Source organism: Rhinatrema bivittatum, chromosome 19 (assembly GCF_901001135.1).
Source record: "Rhinatrema bivittatum chromosome 19, aRhiBiv1.1, whole genome shotgun sequence".
NCBI lineage: Eukaryota > Metazoa > Chordata > Amphibia > Gymnophiona > Rhinatrematidae > Rhinatrema > Rhinatrema bivittatum.
Window position 1 is genome coordinate 44,347,802 of NC_042633.1, and position 20,713 is coordinate 44,368,514.

Sequence of the window (20,713 nt, forward strand, 5' to 3'; positions counted from 1 at the left end):
GTGTACCAATGAAATCCTTCTAGGATATGCCCTTTCTGCAAGCTGAGATCTCTCCCCACGCAGCCCCTGCATGCACAACTGGGATCCTCACAGACCCACGAGACGTGGGTAAAAATTGCAGAGATGTTCACACACTTAAGGGTGAATTGGTTATTGGGTGATAATGCGCCAGACTCACTGCCTCTGAGCTCTGGCATCCTCACTGTGGTCCCTCAACTTGGGCATCAGAAAGATACCAGACTGACTGCTAGTTTTTATAATATCAGCTACTTACAGAATAACAAGAGCTAAAATAAAAGCAACAAGATTAAGAAATTCTGACCTTATGTGGGAGAAGTCCATACATGTTATAAATCAGTCTGTTGTGAGGGTAAAGCCTGGGATAAGCACAGAGGATCCTTAGCTGTGAGGGAGTGAGGGGTAAAGCCTGGGATAAGCACAGAGGATCCTTAGCTGTGGGGGAGTGAGGGGTAAAGCCTGGGATAAGCACAGAGGATCCTTAGCTGTGGGGGAGTGAGGGGTAAAGCCTGGGATAAGCACAGAGGATCCTTAGCTGTGAGGGAGTGAGGGGTAAAGCCTGGGATAAGCACAGAGGATCCTTAGCTGTGAGGGAGTGAGGGGTAAAGCCTGGGATAAGCACAGATGATCCTTAGCTGTGGGGGAGTGAGGGGTAAAGCCTGGGATAAGCACAGAGGATCCTTAGCTGTGGTGGAGTGAGGGGTAAAGCCTGGGATAAGCACAGAGGATCCTTAGCTGTGGGGGAGTGAGGGGTAAAGCCTGGGATAAGCACAGAGGATCCTTAGCTGTGGGGGGAGTGAGAGGTAAAGCCTGGGATAAGCACAGAGGATCCTTAGCTGTGGTGGAGTGAGGGGTAAAGCCTGGGATAAGCACAGAGGATCCTTAGCTGTGGGGGAGTGAGGGGTAAAGCCTGGGATAAGCACAGAGGATCCTTAGCTGTGAGGAAGTGAGAGGTAAAGCCTGGGATAAGCACAGAGGATCCTTAGCTGTGAGGGAGTGAGGGGTAAAGCCTGGGATAAGCACAGAGGATCCTTAGCTGTGGTGGAGTGAGGGGTAAAGCCTGGGATAAGCACAGAGGATCCTTAGCTGTGGTGGAGTGAGGGGTAAAGCCTGGGATAAGCACAGAGGATCCTTAGCTGTGGGGGAGTGAGGGGTAAAGCCTGGGATAAGCACAGAGGATCCTTAGCTGTGGGGGAGTGAGAGGTAAAGCCTGGGATAAGCACAGAGGATCCTTAGCTGTGGGGGAGTGAGGGGTAAAGCCTGGGATAAGCACAGAGGATCCTTAGCTGAGAGGGAGTGGAAGGTAAAGCCTGGGATAAGCACAGAGGATCCTTAGCTGTGAGGGAGTGAGAGGTAAAGCCTGGGATAAGCACAGAGGATCCTTAGCTGTGAGGGAGTGAGAGGTAAAGCCTGGGATAAGCACAGAGGATCCTTAGTGTGAGGGAGTGAGAGGTAAAGCCTGGGATAAGCACAGAGGATCCTTAGTGTGAGGGAGTGAGGGGTAAAGCCTGGGATAAGCACAGAGGATCCTTAGCTGTGAGGGAGTGGAAGGTAAAGCCTGGGATAAGCACAGAGGATCCTTAGCTGTGAGGGAGTGAGAGGTAAAGCCTGGGATAAGCACAGAGGATCCTTAGTGTGAGGGAGTGAGGGGTAAAGCCTGGGATAAGTACAGAGGATCCTTAGCTGTGAGGGGTAAAGCCTGGGATAAGCACAGAGGATCCTTAGCTGTGGGGGAGTGAGAGGTAAAGCCTGGGATAAGCACAGAGGATCCTTAGCTGTGAGGGAGTGAGAGGTAAAGCCTGGGATAAGCACAGAGGATCCTTAGCTGTGAGGGAGTGAGGGGTAAAGCCTGGGATAAGTACAGAGGATCCTTAGCTGTGGGGGAGTGAGGGGTAAAGCCTGGGATAAGCACAGAGGATCCTTAGCTGTGAGGGAGTGAGGGGTAAAGCCTGGGATAAGCACAGAGGATCTTTAGCTGTGGGGGGTGTGAGGGGTAAAGGTTGGGATAAGCACGGTGCTGGGGGTGGGGTGTGAGGGATAAAGCTGGAGGTTAAACAGGGTCTGTGGTATTAAAGCAACGTATGACATGGGATGGGAGCATTGTGCTCATTTGTTTTCCACCTCTTGACTTCTGATGAGATTAAACAGTAGCAGTGTGTCTTGCTTGGTGGCAGCTGGCGGGTGGATACTTACAAAGTGCAGACTCAGGGTACTGTTCAGCAGTGGCATTGGGTGATTGTAGAGAGAAGTGAGCAGCTCCATCATATCACCAATCTGCGGGAAATGTAAGAAAAGAGTGAAAACTACCCTTCAGTTTCAGAAAGTGAGGGAAAAGGTGGAGAGAGAGATGCAGGAGACAGCGTGTATGAGTGAGTAAGTTAGCAAGAGGTACAAGTGATGGGAAAGGGTCACCTGTTCTTTTGCGAGATGATCTGCAAGGTTGTTTAGGAGTTTGTAGAATACCTCAAACCATGGCAAGTAGCTGAAAGAAGAAATATTACAATTTCATCCAATCTGTATATCAAGAAACAGGCAAACACAACACATCACACACAGAAAGGACAGGCAGAGAGGTGACACACGATATAACACACACAGACAGGCAGAGAGGCGATACACGATATAACACACACAGAAAGGACAAGCAGAGAGGTGATACACGATATAACACACAGAAAGAACAGGCAGAGAGGCGATACACGATATAACACACACAGAAAGGACAGGCAGAGAGGCGATACACGATATAACACACACAGAAAGGTCAGGCAGAGAGGCGATACACGATATAACACACACAGAAAGGACAGGCAGAGAGGCGATACACGATATAACATACACAGAAAGGACAGGCAGAGAGGCGATACACGATATAACACACACAGAAAGGACAGGCAGAGAGGCGATACACGATATAACACACACAGAAAGGTCAGGCAGAGAGGTGATACACGATATAACACACACAGAAAGGACAGGCAGAGAGGAGATACATGATATAACACACAGAAAGGACAGGCAGAGAGGAGATACACGATATAACACACAGAAAGGACAGGCAGAGAGGCGATACACGATATAACACACACAGAAAGGACAGGCAGAGAGGCGATACACGATATAACACACTCAGAAAGGACAGGCAGAGAGGCGATACACGATATAACACACACAGAAAGGACAGGCAGAGAGGCGATACACGATATAACACACACAGAAAGAACAGGCAGAGAGGAGATACATGATATAACACACAGAAAGGACAGGCAGAGAGGAGATACACGATATAACATTCACAGAAAGGACAGGCAGAGAGGCGATACACGATATAACACACACAGAAAGGACAGGCAGAGAGGCGATACATGATATAACACACTCAGAAAGGACAGGCAGAGAGGAGATACACGATATAACACACACAGAAAGGTCAGGCAGAGAGGCGATACACGATATAACACACACAGAAAGGACAGGCAGAGAGGCGATACACGATATAACACACACAGAAAGGTCAGGCAGAGAGGCGATACACGATATAACACACACAGAAAGGACAGGCAGAGAGGCGATACACGATATAACACACACAGAAAGGTCAGGCAGAGAGGCGATACACGATATAACACACACAGAAAGGACAGGCAGAGAGGCGATACACGATATAACACACACAGAAAGAACAGGCAGAGAGGTGATACACGATATAACACACACAGAAAGAACAGGCAGAGAGGCGATACACGATATAACACACACAGAAAGAACAGGCAGAGAGGAGATACACGATATAAAACACACAGAAAGGACAGGCAGAGAGGCGATACACGATATAACACACACAGAAAGAACAGGCAGAGAGGTGATACACGATATAACACACACAGAAAGAACAGGCAGAGAGGTGATACACGATATAAAACACACAGAAAGGACAGGCAGAGAGGCGATACACGATATAACACACACAGAAAGGACAGGCAGAGAGGCGATACACGATATAACACACACAGAAAGGACAGGCAGAGAGGCGATACACGATATAACACACACAGAAAGAACAGGCAGAGAGGCGATACACGATATAACACACACAGAAAGAACAGGCAGAGAGGTGATACACGATATAAAACACACAGAAAGGACAGGCAGAGAGGCGATACATGATATAACACACAGAAAGGACAGGCAGAGAGGCGATACATGATATAACACACAGAAAGGACAGGCAGAGAGGTGATACACGATATAACACACACAGAAAGGACAGGCAGAGAGGCGATACACGATATAACACACACAGAAAGAACAGGCAGAGAGGCGATACACGATATAACACACACAGAAAGAACAGGCAGAGAGGTGATACACGATATAAAACACACAGAAAGGACAGGCAGAGAGGCGATACATGATATAACACACAGAAAGGACAGGCAGAGAGGTGATACACGATATAAAACACACAGAAAGGACAGGCAGAGAGGCGATACATGATATAACACACAGAAAGGACAGGCAGAGAGGTGATACACGATATAACACACACAGAAAGGACAGGCAGAGAGGCGATACACGATATAACACACACAGAAAGAACAGGCAGAGAGGCGATACACGATATAACACACACAGAAAGAACAGGCAGAGAGGTGATACACGATATAAAACACACAGAAAGGACAGGCAGAGAGGCGATACACGATATAACACACACAGAAAGGTCAGGCAGAGAGGCGATACACGATATAACACACACAGAAAGGACAGGCAGAGAGGCGATACACGATATAACACACACAGAAAGAACAGGCAGAGAGGCGATACACGATATAACACACACAGAAAGAACAGGCAGAGAGGTGATACACGATATAACACACACAGAAAGGACAGGCAGAGAGGAGATACACGATATAACACACACAGAAAGGACAGGCAGAGAGGTGATACACGATATAACACACACAGAAAGGACAGGCAGAGAGGTGATACACGATATAACACACAGAGAGCTCGTTTAACTGCTATTAATCAAGTTTACTTAGGGAATAGCCACTGCTATTACTGGCATCAGTGGCATGGGATCTTCTTAGTGTTTGGGTAATTGGCAGGTACTTGTGGCGTGGATTGGCCTCTGTTGGAAACAGGATGCTGGGCTTGATGGTCCCTTCATCTGACCCAGCATGGCAATTTCTTATGTTCTCCCACTGATAGCGATAAATTCACAGTGTTTGTGATGCAAGGGGCCATGGCCTTTTATTGATTTGATGGGAATAGTATCGCCTGGATGCATTGCCGGATTCCTTTTATTGATTATTTGTTGTATTTGCAATTGTGACACCGGCTCAAATTCTGATCGTTTGTTAGTGCCGAATATGTGCGTAGGATTGTTCTTTAAACAAGGAGGTGGTAAACCCTCGGTTGGTTTTATTTACAGAAGCTTGCGAAACCATTACAAGTTAATGTGGGGGTGTAGCGATTTTTACTTCACGAGGCATTAATGACCTTTAGTTATATCAGTAACTACTGTAAATAGTAGTTTTTGGATTGGATTTAATATCGTGTATTCTTTTGGTGAAATAATCTATTGTTGTCTGTATTTACCGAGACGTGCTCTGTGTGCTCCTCGTGCATTGGGAGATGGTGCCGTGAATAACCCCCTGTAAAACCTGAAGACCTCTGTGCCGTGCATTTGCAGTTCTAAGATGTCTTGCTCAAAAAGACATTCTCTTTGCTTATTTCAGTGCCCACAACACTGGGACTGTGCTGCTGGCCTTGAATGGGGAGGAGAGTGTAAAAATACTCAGCTAGTCTTGAGAAAAGGGATCAGGGTAATGTAACCCCCACAGAGGTCACTTCCAGGGGAGCAGGATGACTCTGTCAGGCCCCTGGCAGCTAACACTGCACACTTGGCAGGGCCTGGAGGACGTGAGCTGATGTTGCATTAAAATCTGCGTCCTGCGCTGGAAGGGAGGAGGGCCTGTCAAACCCAGGACCCACAGGCCCAGGGGATGCAAGGCACTGCAGCTGCCAGAGGAGCAGCAGAAAAAGCTCACCTGAGGATGCAGAGACAAGTCTTAAAGGCGACGGCCAGCCGGCAGAACCCAAAGCGCTGGTTCCCTTCCAGGTCCGTCAGCACAAACGTGAAATGCTGCACCACGGTGTTCTCCTTCACCCTGCAGTGAAAGCCGATGAGAAAGGAGTCAGCGGCGGAAGATTCTGCTGGAGCTAATGGAAGCTGCACGTCTTCTGGAACAGGCTGTGCAGTTTGCTCTTACAGCCCGCACATAGTGAGGGGCTGCGGGAGGGAGAGAGTGTAAGTCTGTTCCCGAAGCAGCAGCAGCAGATCCTTCCCTGGTCACCCTTGCATGGAAGGTGAAAACTCTCCTGCACTTCCAGGAACCGTTCCTCACCTTTCCACGTCGAACGGGAAGCAAAACCTGGACAAGGTCTGGATGGACTCCTGCAGAGAGCAGATGGACAAAGCAGGTGAGGATGTGGTGGCAGCTCTGACAGAGAGAGGCAGCACCAGCCTCTGCTACAGTGCCAGGTACTCAGAAGTGGAATTTGGGATATCACCTGGCTCTGGCTAATCCCATCCCACTGAAGTCAGTTTTCCAGAAATACAGATCTCACAGTGCAGTGAGACAAATTTTAACAAATCTGAAGTCCTCCTGATGACCTGCTGTTATTGTGCCAGAAATTCTCACAGAGTCCAGCCTCTCCTCTATGGGCAGCAGCACAAATCCTACTCCATAAAGCAGGCACATCACAGGCAGACACCCTCCTCTCTCCCACCAGCAGCAGACATCCTAACCCATAAAGCAGGCAGACACCCTCCTCTCTCCCACCAGCAGCAGCAGACATCCTAACCCATAAAGCAGGCACATCACAGGCAGACACCCTCCTCTCTCCCACCAGCAGCAGACATCCTACCCCCATAAAGCAGGCACATCACAGGCAGACACCCTCCTCTCTCCCATCAGCAGCAGCACAAATCCTACCCCATAAAGCAGGCACATCACAGGCAGACACCCTCCTCTCTCCCACCAGCAGCAGACATCCTACCCCATAAAGCAGGCACATCACAGGCAGACACCCTCCTCTCTCCCATCAGCAGCAAACATCCTAACCCATAAAGCAGGCACATCACAGGCAGACACCCTCCTCTCTCTCACCAGCAGCAGCACAAATCCTACCCCATAAAGCAGGCACATCACAGGCAGACACCCTCCTCTCTCCCACCAGCAGCAGACATCCTAACCCATAAAGCAGGCACATCACAGGCAGACACCCTCCTCTCTCTCACCAGCAGCAGCACAAATCCTACCCCATAAAGCAGGCACATCACAGGCAGACACCCTCCTCTCTCCCACCAGCAGCAGACATCCTAACCCATAAAGCAGGCACATCACAGGCAGACACCCTCCTCTCTCCCACCAGCAGCAGACATCCTAACCCATAAAGCAGGCACATCACAGGCAGACACCCTCCTCTCTCCCACCAGCAGCAGCACAAATCCTACCCCATAAAGCAGGCACATCACAGGCAGACACCCTCCTCTCTCCCACCAGCAGCAGCACAAATCCTACCCCATAAAGCAGGCACATTGCAGGCAGACACCCTCCTCTCTCCCACCAGCAGTAGCACAAATCCTACCCCATAAAGCAGGCACATCGCAGGCAGACACCCTCCTCTCTCCCACCAGCAGCAGCACAAATCCTACCCCATAAAGCAGGCACATCACAGGCAGACACCCTCCTCTCTCCCACCAGCAGCAGACACCCTAACCCATAAAGCAGGCACATCACAGGCAGACACCCTCCTCTCTCCCACCAGCAGCAGCACAAATCCTACCCCATAAAGCAGGCACATCACAGGCAGACACCCTCCTCTCTCCCATCAGCAGCAGCACAAATCCTACCCCATAAAGCAGGCACATCACAGGCAGACACCCTCCTCTCTCCCATCAGCAGCAGCACAAATCCTACCCCATAAAGCAGGCACATCACAGGCAGACACCCTCCTCTCTCCCACCAGCAGCAGCAGACATCCTACCCCATAAAGCAGGCACATCACAGGCAGACACCCTCCTCTCTCCCATCAGCAGCAAACATCCTAACCCATAAAGCAGGCACATCACAGGCAGACACCCTCCTCTCTCTCACCAGCAGCAGCACAAATCATACCCCATAAAGCAGGCACATCACAGGCAGACACCCTCCTCTCTCCCACCAGCAGCAGACATCCTAACCCATAAAGCAGGCACATCACAGGCAGACACCCTCCTCTCTCCCACCAGCAGCAGACATCCTACCCCATAAAGCAGGCACATCACAGGCAGACACCCTCCTCTCTCCCACCAGCAGCAGACATCCTACCCCATAAAGCAGGCACATCACAGGCAGACACCCTCCTCTCTCTCACCAGCAGCAGCACAAATCCTACCCCATAAAGCAGGCACATCACAGGCAGACACCCTCCTCTCTCCCACCAGCAGCAGCACAAATCCTACCCCATAAAGCAGGCACATTGCAGGCAGACACCCTCCTCTCTCCCACCAGCAGCAGCACAAATCCTACCCCATAAAGCAGGCACATCGCAGGCAGACACCCTCCTCTCTCCCATCAGCAGCAGCAGACATCCTACCCCATAAAGCAGGCACATCGCAGGCAGACACCCTCCTCTCTCCCATCAGCAGCAGCACAAATCCTACCCCATAAAGCAGGCACATCGCAGGCAGACACCCTCCTCTCTCCCATCAGCAGCAGACATCCTACCCCATAAAGCAGGCACATCGCAGGCAGACACCCTCCTCTCTCCCATCAGCAGCAGACATCCTACCCCATAAAGCACGGTGACGAACAGACTTCCAGTTAAACTATTATTACTTTATTTAGCACTATGTTAAATTGTCAATCAGTTATACTGTTCCATATGTTCCTCGGTTCCATGTAAAGCTCCGCTCTCTGTTGAGCAGTTCTTCGTTTTATGTAAACCGGATTGATTTGTAGTCCCTACAAGAACTTCGGTATATAAAAATTAAAAATAAATAAATAAATAAATAAATAAAGCAGGCACACATTAAGGCAAAGCATCTCCCATCCTTTACAAGTCTAGAATTAGAAAAGGAGAAAACTCAGAAGTCCTTAAATTTTTTACAATGACCTGTTAAAGCCTAAATGACAGTTCACTCACCTGATCAAATTGTTCAGGGAACTGCCTCAGAAGTGTGGGATCTGCAGCAAAAGCAAAGGAGAAAGCCATGAGTTTGTAACCCTTCCAAAGGACATTGGCTATAGGATGCCAGCCTAGTGGCCTCTGCCTTTCCACAGAGCATTTCTAAGCCACTGCATCCTGCATCTTCACACCACAGGAAGACTCTGGTTTTAATCATTTGCAGCGAGGAAGGCCCTGGAGTCCCACCTGCTCACTGGGTCTCCTTCTCAGCAGTTTTATTGCCTCACCTGTAGTTTCTTTCACAAGAGCATTCTTTGAAGTGTCAAAAGTACTTTCTGCTTTGAAGGGCATTGCCAGGTGCTGCCTGTGGGCAGTGTAAATTGCTCAGGGAGAGATCCTTCTGGGTCAGGAGAGACTGCTCAGAGCATGCCATTCCCAGACCATGGGAAGGGAGAGATCCTTCTGGGTCAGGTGAGGCTGCTCAGAGCATGCCACTCCCAGACCATGGGAAGGGAGCGATCCTTCTGGGTCAGGTGAGACTTCTCAGAGCATGCCACTCCCAGACCATGGGAAGGGAGAGATCCTTCTGGGTCAGGAGAGACTGCTCAGAGCATGCCACTCCCAGACCATGGGAAGGGAGAGATCCTTCTGGGTCAGGTGAGCCTGCTCAGAGCATGCCACTCCCAGACCATGGGAAGGGAGAGATCCTTCTGGGTCAGGAGAGGCTGCTCAGAGCCTGCCACTCCCAGACCATGGGAATGGAGAGATCCTTCTGGGTCAGGTGAGCCTGCTCAGAGCATGCCACTCCCAGACCATGGGAAGGGAGAGATCCTTCTGGGTCAGGAGAGGCTGCTCAGAGCCTGCCACTCCCAGACCATGGGAAGGGAGAGATCCTTCTGGGTCAGGAGAGACTGCTCAGAGCCTGCCACTCCCAGACCATGGGAAGGGAGAGATCCTTCTGGGTCAGGAGAGGCTGCTCAGAGCCTGCCACTCCCAGACCATGGGAAGGGAGAGATCCTTCGGGTCAGGTGAGCCTGCTCAGAGCATGCCACTCTCAGATCATGGGAAGGGAGAGATCCTTCTGGGTCAGGTGAGGCTGCTCAGAGCATGCCACTCCCAGACCCTGGGAAGGGAGAGATCCTTCTGGGTCAGGAGAGACTGCTCAGAGCATGCCACTCCCAGACCATGGGAAGGGAGAGACCCTTCTGGGTCAGGAGAGGCTGCTCAGAGCCTGCCACTCCCAGACCATGGAAAGGGAGAAATCCTTCTGGGTCAGGTGAGGCTGCTCAGAGCATGCCACTCCCAGACCATGGGAAGGGAGAGATCCTTCTGGGTCAGGTGAGGCTGCTCGGAGCATGCCACTCCCAGACCATGGGAAGGGAGAGATCCTTCTGGGTCAGGTGAGGCTGCTCAGAGCATGCCACTCCCAGACCATGGGAAGGGAGGGATCCTTCTGGGTCAGGTGAGACTGCTCGGAGCATGCCACTCCCAGACCATGGGAAGGGAGAGATCCTTCTGGGTCAGGAGAGACTGCTCAGAGCCTGCCACTCCCAGACCATGGGAAGGGAGAGATCCTTCTGGGTCAAGTGAGACTGCTCAGAGCATGCCACTCCCAGACCATGGGAAGGGAGAGATCCTTCTGGGTCAGGTGAGACTGCTCGGAGCATGCCACTCCCAGACCATGGGAAGGGAGAGATCCTTCTGGGTCAGGTGAGACTGCTCAGAGCATGCCACTCCCAGACCATGGGAAGGGAGAGATCCTTCTGGGTCAGGTGAGACTTCTCAGAGCATGCCACTCCCAGACCATGGGAAGGGAGCGATCCTTCTGGGTCAGGTGAGACTGCTCAGAGCATGCCACTCCCAGACCATGGGAAGGGAGCGATCCTTCTGGGTCAGGTGAGACTGCTCAGAGCATGCCACTCCCAGACCATGGGAAGGGAGAGATCCTTCTGGGTCAGGAGAGACTGCTCAGAGCATGCCACTCCCAGACCATGCAAATCATACTTTATTTCCCCTTCTCTTTAATTAATTCTCCCTCTATTTTTTTATCTATCTACTCTCTACTATTTATCACGATGTAACCTTTTCTTTTTTCATTTGTTATATGTAAACCCATGTGATGACTTAAGTTGAATGTCGGTGAATTAAAAAAACAAATAAATGTTCTGATTCCCTTACCCCACAGACCTGAGCTCTCACCCGTCTGATCCTCTCTTCAGCCAGCTTTGCTCTATGGTTCCTAGGGCAGAGAGATGTCTTGTGGCCTAGGGTTCACCTTGAGCAGTTTGTCTGGCCATCTTAAGATGGAATCAAATCTCAAAATATCACAGGCAGTGCCATTTTCTACCTACAACCACCATACCACCAATGTTAGGTAAGGTAGGTGAGAAAACCTTATGCAAGGGTATGTGTGTAGATAGAAATAAACTGATATCATCAATGCTTGCACAGAGCCTCAAAGAAGTGAAAGAACCGGTCTCAGTCTAACCACCTACCAGTGGGAGTTCAAGACTTTTCAAACAATTTTGGTATTGCAAATAAAACTGCAGCGGACGTGAGTCCTCGCCGATGAGCAGCATTAATAACAATCAGATTTGCTGGATGCTGAGTAATTAGCTCGCTTATCGTGAGATCTTCACCGCAGAAGAGCACCGGATTCCATGCAAATTTAATGTCATAAGCAAGCTCCTTGTTCAGAGACTGAAACCCAATCTCTACGCTACCCGTAATCCATGACTCCCGTATCCCCTGCGTCCAACACTGCCAGGGTTTCGGCGGGTACCTTCTACTTCAGGGGCCTATGTTAGTGCTCCAGCTGGCCCAATGCCTCACTCAAGCTTTTAAAATCAGCTGCTATAAATGCCGTATTTATGGAGCTACAACCATTAGGAAATCCCCAAACCACTGACGTCATGACACACAAAGTCCATGCAAAATCGAAGCAACGTGGACAGCCATGTCAGACGATTAATTTAAAAAAAAACTGTCCAATCAATGTCTTCATTGAGTCCTCTGGGGGCGACGGTACCTAACCTGTGGCTCGACCTCTGTCCATGTTCCAGGTCGCCACCCTGCAGACTGTAAGATCAGTCCCATGATACCAGTTTATTTATACACACACACACAGAGTCTTGTATGAGGTTTTCTCACCTACCTTTTTTTGGTTTAATGCCAGTTGCTCTGACAGGATGTGTATGCAAGTGTGGGTGATCAGTCTGTTCCCATGCAGTGAGGAGGATGTCTCTGCTGACACCGGCTTCATCCTACCTCTTCCTTTCACTCACCATCATCTGATGACTTAGGGCAGGCAACTTCAAAGAACCAATCAAAAGTCCTCTCTGGATTTTGCCTGCACAGAAAAAATACTGGAGGTCACAAAAGATTCGAGAGAGAGAGAGATGAAACAAGATTTAGAGCTCGCTGTGAAAGCACGAGCACACCTCGGGGACCTGTAAGGTGCCTTGATTTATTCACTCAGGTTTTCTGGTGTCCTATTCTCATGGCAGGGGGCCAAGAGGATGCTGATATGGGTAATTTTTTTGAGGATGTACATGTGTGCATCAATTCTGCATGGAACTTCTTGCCTATGGAAGCAATGCTGGGCTCGCCTTTCTCAGGTCATTACACCTGATCCCATGCAGACAGGAGCCTGCGGTTCTTGTGTGACCGACAGGCAGCAGAGCGTGCAGGAGGGCGACATATAACATATGGAAGCAATGCTGGGCTCGCCTTTCTCAGGTCATTCCACCTGATCCCATGCAGACAGGAGCCTGCGGTTCTTGTGTGACCGACAGGCAGCAGAGCGTGCAGGAGGGCGACATATAACATATGGAAGCAATGCTGGGCTCGCCTTTCTCAGGTCATTACACCTGATCCCATGCAGACAGGAGCCTGCGGTTCTTGTGTGATCGACAGGCAGCAGAGCGTGCAGGAGGGCGACATATAACATATGGAAGCAATGCTGGGCTCGCCTTTCTCAGGTCATTCCACCTGATCCCATGCAGACAGGAGCCTGCGGTTCGCATGTGACCGACAGGCAGCAGAGCGTGCTGGAGGGCGACATATAACATATGGAAGCAATGCTGGGCTTGCCTTTCTCAGGTCATTACACCTGATCCCATGCAGACAGGAGCCTGCGGTTCGCATGTGACCGACAGGCAGCAGAGCATGCTGGAGGGTGACATATAACATGCCGTCACTGGCCAACGCGACAGATTGCTTTTTCTTGTCAGGGACATTGTTCATTTCACTGGATGGCTCCAGTGACACAGTTGTTTGCTGACCGCCAAAAGCACCTGACTCATGGCAGAACCGGTTTTGCCAGCTATTTGCTATTTCTCACTGCCACTCCTTGCCTTGGCAAGAGAGTAAAACAGTTTTTTTTCTATGAAACTGTAGCTGGTTCATTCCCTTAGGCAAATGAGAAAATCTTTGTGAGTGCCCCAGTTTATGAAAAGAAAGGCAGCAGAAGTAAAGTTATCTATCAGCATGGAAACAAGTGCACTGTAGCCTGTAATCAATATTAAAGAAACACCGTAACCTACCAGAAAAGTGACAGCTACACCATCATCCACAAGGAAAGAATCGGATATATAATAACCCACCAGGAAGGAGACAGACACACATAACTGGCAATCAATGTTACAGATACACTGTAACTTACAAGCAAGGAGACAGCTACACCATCATCCACAAGGAAAGTATCGAATATACCATAACCCACCAGGAAGGAGACAGACACACATAACCGGCAATCAATGTTACAGATACACTGTAACCTACAAGAAAAGTGACAGCTACACCGTCATCCACAAGGAAAGAGACAGACACCCCAAAACCTGCAATCATTGTTACAGATACACTGTAACCTACAAGAAAAGTAACAGCTACACCATCATCCACAAGGAAAGAATCGGATATATCATAACCCACCAGGAAGGAGACAGACACACATAACCGGCAATCAATGTTACAGATACACTGTAACCTACAAGAAAAGTGACAGCTACACCGTCATCCACAAGGAAAGAGACAGACACACCAAAACCTGCAATCATTGTTACAGATACACTGTAACCTACAAGAAAAGTAACAGCTACACCATCATCCACAAGGAAAGAATCGGATATACCATAACCCACCAGGAAGGAGACAGACACACATAACCGGCAATCAATGTTACAGATACACTGTAACCTACAAGAAAAGTGACAGCTACACCGTCATCCACAAGGGAAGAGACGGATATACCAGAACCCACCAGGAAGGAGACAGACACACATAACTGGCAATCAATGTTACAGATACACTGTAACCTACAAGAAAAGTAACAGCTACACCGTCATCCACAAGGAAAGAATCGGATATACCATAACCCACCAGGAAGGAGACAGACACACATAACCGGCAATCAATGTTACAGATACACTGTAACCTACAAGAAAAGTAACAGCTACACCGTCATCCACAAGGAAAGAATCGGATATACCATAACCCACCAGGAAGGAGACAGACACACATAACCGGCAATCAATGTTACAGATACACTGTAACCTACAAGAAAAGTAACAGCTACACCATCATCCACAAGGAAAGAGACAGACACACCAAAACCTGCAATCATTGTTACGGATACATCATAACCTACAAGCAAGGAGACAGCCACACCATCATCCACAAGGAAAGACACGGATATACTAGAACCCACCAAGAAAGAGACAGACATACACCATAACCTGCAATCAATGTTACAGATGCATCATAACCTACAAGCAAGGAGACAGCTACACTGTGACTCACAAGGAAAGAGACTGATACACCATGACCCACAATTAATATTATAGATGCATCATTTATTTATTTATTTATTTTTATTTTTTTCTATACTGACATTCCTGTACAAAAATACAAATCATATCGGTTAACAATGAAACTTCAATTTCGCTCGAGGGCGGTACAAGGAACAATGTTAACCTACAAGCAAGGAGAGAGCTATATTGTAACATACAAGAAAGGTAACAGCTACACCGTGACTCACAAGGAAAGAGATGGATATACTAGAACCCACCAAGAAAGAGACAGACATACACCATAACCTGCAATCAATGTTACAGATGCATCATAATCTACAAGCAAGGAGACAGCTACACTGTGACTCACAAGGAAAGAGACTGATACACCATGACCCACAATTAATATTATAGATGCACCATAACCTACAAGCAAGGAGAGAGCTATACTGTAACATACAAGAAAGGTGACAGCTACACTGTGACTCACAAGGAGAGAGACGGATACACCATGTCCCACAATTAATATTATAGATGCCCCATAACCTACAAGCAAGGAGAGAGCTATACTGTAACAAAAAGAAAGGTGACAGCTACACTGTGACTCACAAGGAGAGAGACGGATACACCATGTCCCACAATTAATATTATAGATGCCCCATAACCTACAAGCAAGGAGAGAGCTATACTGTAACAAAAAGAAAGGTGATTGATACACCATGACTCACAAGGAAAGAGACGGATACACCATGTCCCATAATTAATATTATAGATGCATCATAACGTACAAGCAAGGAGACAGCTACACAATAACCTGTAATCAATGTTACTGATACAGTTTACCATAAGCTATAAAGAAAGAGACAGCTACACTGTGATCCAAAACAAGGAGACAGATACACCATAACTAATATGGAAAGAGACAGAAACACCATAACCTGTAATCAATGTTAAAGATACACCATAACCCACAAGAAAAGACACAGATTCACTATGACCCACAAGCAAGGAGATAGATACAAGAAAGGAGACTTGTAATATTGTAACTTGTAATCAATATAATGGATATAACATAACAGAGCAGGAAATGAGTGCAGAACATTGTGGCACGGATGCTGAGTGTGATTATAGAGACCACATTTACCCAGTCTTCTACCAGGCTCAGTTTAAGGCCCTCTGTATTGCTTTTGAATTGCTAAATGATCAAGGCGCGCTCTATCTGAAGGATTGCTCTCTCACTACCAATCTTTCTGCAGACTAAGATCCTGCAGCTTTCTCTTCCTTAAGTCTGATCCTGTAAATGAGCTTTCTCTTCCTTCATCCCTGGACTCTGGTGCTCTCTCCCAAGTCAGCCGCACTCACTGTTGACACTACGACACTTGGTCACGTGATAAAGCGTTGGCTCTTCCATGTTACGCCAATTCCCTTGGAAGTTCTGACAAAGTAGGGCTCCATGAACCTTCAGATCCAGTCTGTACAATTAGTATCAGTTCACTTCCGGAGAAGTGCTTTTTAGGATACTCTCACCTCCTCACCCCTGATGTTTGTCTCTTAGCTGCTGTTATCCTATCATAATACATGGCTTTTGTCAAGCTATCCTTAGCCTTGCTCTAATTTTTATCCACGCCGATATGTGACTTAGTGTGCCACAACTGGAGGAAGTGCAAAAATGGACTCAGAGGTGGTGGCTGGTGAGGAGAAAGCAGAACTGATTAACACATTTTTCTGTTCGCTGTGGAAGGGCTTGGAATAGGATCACAGAAAACTGCCACAAATAGGAATGGAAAGGAGTTAGACCTTTGAGATATTCCCGATTCTTGAGAAACAGGATTTTCTCTTTTGCTGGCTCTAAACTCTGGAACGGGGGGTGCCTCTACTGATGATCTAGACAGATTCTGTAAATTACTTAAATCCAGTTTTTTTTTCCCAATAGTGTTCAAATAATTTAGTTTGGCTTTTTGCAGAGTTGATTTTTGTCATTTTATGTTATTTACTATTCTGGATATGCATTATGGTAGGTAGCGAGTTTTGTTATTGAACCATAAACATGACTCTACAACACTGTAAATCACATAGAGATCTCAGTTTAATGCGATCCGTAAAGCGCAATATTCAGCCACTATCTGGCTGAGCAAGTTAAGCCGGATAAACTTAGCAGTGTGTGTGTGCGACACTGAGTATACTCGGCTATATTATAGTTAGCTGGATAAGTTTATCTAGCTAACTATAGGCCAGCCACATAGCATCTGACTGTTAGCTGGATGAGCAGCTCCACCCATCCTGCTCCTACATAATCTGACTAACTGTTTGGCCGGAGAAATAGATGGCTAGGTGGCAGCTGCTGAGTGCAGCTAAATACTCACACTAAGAGGTGCAGAAAAAGCAACCTCTACAAATGCATAAAATCAGTTTTCAGAAGACTGTGTCTGCAAGGCTGGGAACGTAGAGATGTCCTAGCAGCTCTGCTGGCTGATATGTTCAAGGCTTCTTTAGATTCAGGAGTAGCCTTGAGGGCAGACTTGGCTGGGACTAGTAGTGGAGCTCATCATCGTACAACAGATGTCTCCTTCTGCACAAGAAGGAGATGGAGCTTTCTGTGAAGGAGCTCAGGCACATCACATTGGACTTATAAATACCATCTCAAGCTGATAAACAACTCACTGTGCAACCTTCCCAAAGACATCTGCATTTGATAAAGCAGAGCATCCAGGAGATTACCCAACCAGCACAAAGACATCACATGGATGGTTGTCCACACGGGTTTCCAAGAAAGCAAGGGGTACCTGCAGGTACAGGCGTTTATAAGAGATAGCGCTGAGAGTGCACTTCTGCAGATACGATGAGAAGGGAGAGTGAGCTTTTCCAGAGCCTCATAAAGGGGGAGGAAGAGATTATTCTTAATTTTCTCCTATTTAAAACACTTATTCTCCTGTTGACACTCTTGTTTAAAGAAGTTGGATTGACAACATTGTAGGAACAAAAACTGGTGACATTGTTTGGATGGGTCATGCCCCTTAGGTCCTGCTTCAAAGGGTCAGAAGACCTGGTCAAAGACTCTCTCATAGCGTGGAGACCATCTGACAGGAATTACTCGATTATTTTCAAAATAACGAAACTCCAGATGTAACGAAACAGCCATGAAAGCAGTTATTCATGGTAAACTTATTTGTCATCGTAGTCGTCAGGAAGAAAATAGGTTGAGATTCAGCAGCAGCTTCTCATAAATGTTGGCTTTCAGATAAAAGTAAAAAGAAGCTTATCTAGGCTGGAGAAGGACTGAATCAACACTTGAGAAGATCCCATGCTACTCATGCATGGACTAAGTTACTTCTTTCAGCGAGGGGATTTTTATCAGGACCTCCCTAAAGTCTGCACAAAGCAACCGCTGTACTGGATATGGTGACTTAATTTGATTTCAGCTTATTGTTTCTTTTCCAGAGCCTTTGAATATATGAGAAGGTAATTAGCTAAACAGATAAAATTAACATATTCTGCTCTCTGCTTCCTGTTAATCTGCTGGAAGTTCTGCTCTGTGTTAGTTCCTTAATAAAGTTTTTGTTTCGGCAAACAAAAGCCTTTGGGTTTTCTGAGGCCCGGCGCCTCCTTGTCTGAAAACGTAAGTTACTGTTTTAATGAAGCGCTCCGGAAACTCTTCCATGTGCATGCGAGGTGCTTCTGTGAAGGGAAGCAGCGTTCATGCAGGCCCTGGCAGAGGCTGACCCAGAGCATCACTGAGGTCTCTCTGAGGAGGACCACGAGTACCTCAGTAAGGAGGCACGGGGGGGTATCCGGGGGGTACCGGCAGGCTCTAGGTGCCATTAGCTGCAGATGAACAATCAGACAAAGGCTCTTTGAATAGTGAGAACAGGCATCTTCAGTCCAGGGGCCGAGCAAGGGGAAAAGGTTCACAGTGAGGCCGAGCTGGATCAGAGCAGGCTTAAGATACCCTGGGATACTGAGCAGGAATCTCCCTCCCTTTCTCCTCTACCTTCCTTCTTCTGCTTAAACCTTTCCCTTCTTCCTAATCTGGCACGCACAGTGGCCGCCAGAAGTTTTGCTTCTTTCATCTCTCGTTACTTCAGAATAAGGAAGCGGTGCTCTGAAAGTAACCAGGCAAGAGACACAAAGCTCTCGCAAGCAAAATAAAGTTGGCTTCTTACTTGATTCGCGAGCCCATGGTTCACCTCACACCTTCATCCTGTGCACTCCAGAGGCCGAGAGGTTACAGGGGAAATCTCCAGAAGAAAGCACTCGACAGGAATTTTTGACACAGGAAAATAAAATCTTATTTGCGAGTGTAGATTTTTTTTTAATTTTTCTCTTGCTTCAGAGCTTCCTGTGTGGCTTTTGCAGAGGAAGTAAAAAAAAAAAGTGACGTGTAGCGCTGAGCTTGGACTCATTGCATGGTTGCATGCACTTATTCTAATAATGCACGCTAGTGCACGCTTGTGACTGGGGAGAGGTCACCAAATGGGTTTGCTTTGCACGTGGCATGGCAAGTATATGAACCTTAGTTGTAGGCCAGGGTCCGATCTCCATCTCTGAAATTTGCTGCTAATGCTCTACGACGGAGAGCACCTCCTTCTGGAGCCGACAGGGTGCGTGTAATACGTAAAGGAGCACCTGGCACCCCATACAATTGGCTCTGTTTCCCGTAACCTCGGCGCCTGGTTGCATTTTAGGGTACTTGGCCATCATCTCTCTCTCTCTTTCTCCAGGGAATCCGCAGATGAAGACCTAGCAGTCTATGAACATTAGCGTTCACAGTCCACCCTTGCGACGCTGCTGTGCCCTCGCTGCATGGCCGTATGGAAACAGTGAAGAACTTTTGCTGTTAATGCCCTGAAGGACCCCCATAGCAGAACAAACACAGAAAGTGGCAGAGTGGCTCAGAACAACGCCCGCTTCTCCAGCACTTTGCCTTCCTGTGTAGGACATCGCAGCCCTCCAGCAGGCATCCAGTCGCACCCTTCCACCCCCTACCCTGCTCACCTGTAAAATATCAAGCTTTGTTTATTCACAGGGACGCCCTCGCTGAAAGAGTCCGAGCTGTGTGGGAGCTCGGGCGATGGACGTTTGTCTTGGGCTGGTGTTTGTGTTGATTTGTTATTAGTTTATATTGTACTTGTTTTATGTTTAGACATTTTTATTGTCATTGTTTGATAAGAGTCCATCAGGCCCAGTATCCTGTTTCCAAGCTGGGTCCCACGGTACAGACCCTACGCTGGCAGAATGGCAATCTCTGTACAGTATTAGCCTTTTTGAGTGTCGCCGCACACTAGGCTAACGTTTTTCGATCTTTCCCGCATAGCCGAAGCTTGGATTCATTTTTCTCCTCTGCGTCCCTTTGCACTTTGGGTGCTGATTACACTGGGGAACGATTTTTTAACATAACTCCTGTTGAGTTTGGTTTCTCAGCTGGTTTAGACGTAAACAGGCATGCCGATTTCAAAAGCGCAGTCAGTTTTCTTCTATCACGTCAAGTTTTTTTTCTCTGCGGCCTAGCTTAGGCCTGGATTTGTCAAACTTGCACTGAATATTGCATGCGATAGGAAAAGGGGTAATAGGTTTTGTGGTAATAGGCTTTTCACACTTTGCGATAACCTGTAATTCCTACCTACGACCCTAGCTATAAGGCCCTCCTACTAGGCAGGTATTTAACCTCTATAGGAGGCCCGCCTCGTTACTGGAGCTGAGGTTTAGGGATTAGTGTAGGGGAAAAG

General features: G+C 47.9%; 1 protein-coding gene across 4 annotated transcripts in view; it reads right to left on the minus strand.

Moving 5' to 3' along the window:
- Positions 1 to 19,323, minus strand: part of DENND1C (DENN domain containing 1C) — a 35,295-nt gene extending 15,972 nt beyond the window's left edge. For 3 of the 4 annotated variants that reach the window (XR_003853594.1, XM_029584783.1, XM_029584780.1), the window contains exons 1-7: positions 19,151 to 19,323; positions 12,486 to 12,550; positions 9,220 to 9,260; positions 6,435 to 6,484; positions 6,078 to 6,197; positions 2,431 to 2,500; positions 2,212 to 2,292 (exon numbers count right to left, since the gene is read on the minus strand). Coding sequence is in view for 3 of the 4 variants with exons in the window: in XM_029584783.1 (XP_029440643.1) it covers positions 2,212 to 2,292; positions 2,431 to 2,500; positions 6,078 to 6,197; positions 6,435 to 6,484; positions 9,220 to 9,260; positions 12,486 to 12,550; positions 19,151 to 19,167 (444 nt within the window). In the remaining variant the exon portion in view is untranslated. Of the gene's footprint in view, positions 1 to 2,211; positions 2,293 to 2,430; positions 2,501 to 6,077; positions 6,198 to 6,434; positions 6,485 to 9,219; positions 9,261 to 9,488; positions 10,410 to 12,485; positions 12,551 to 19,150 lie in introns of those variants that run through there. The other variant, XM_029584781.1, reaches the window with a different exon arrangement.
- Positions 19,324 to 20,713: the final 1,390 nt, after the last annotated feature.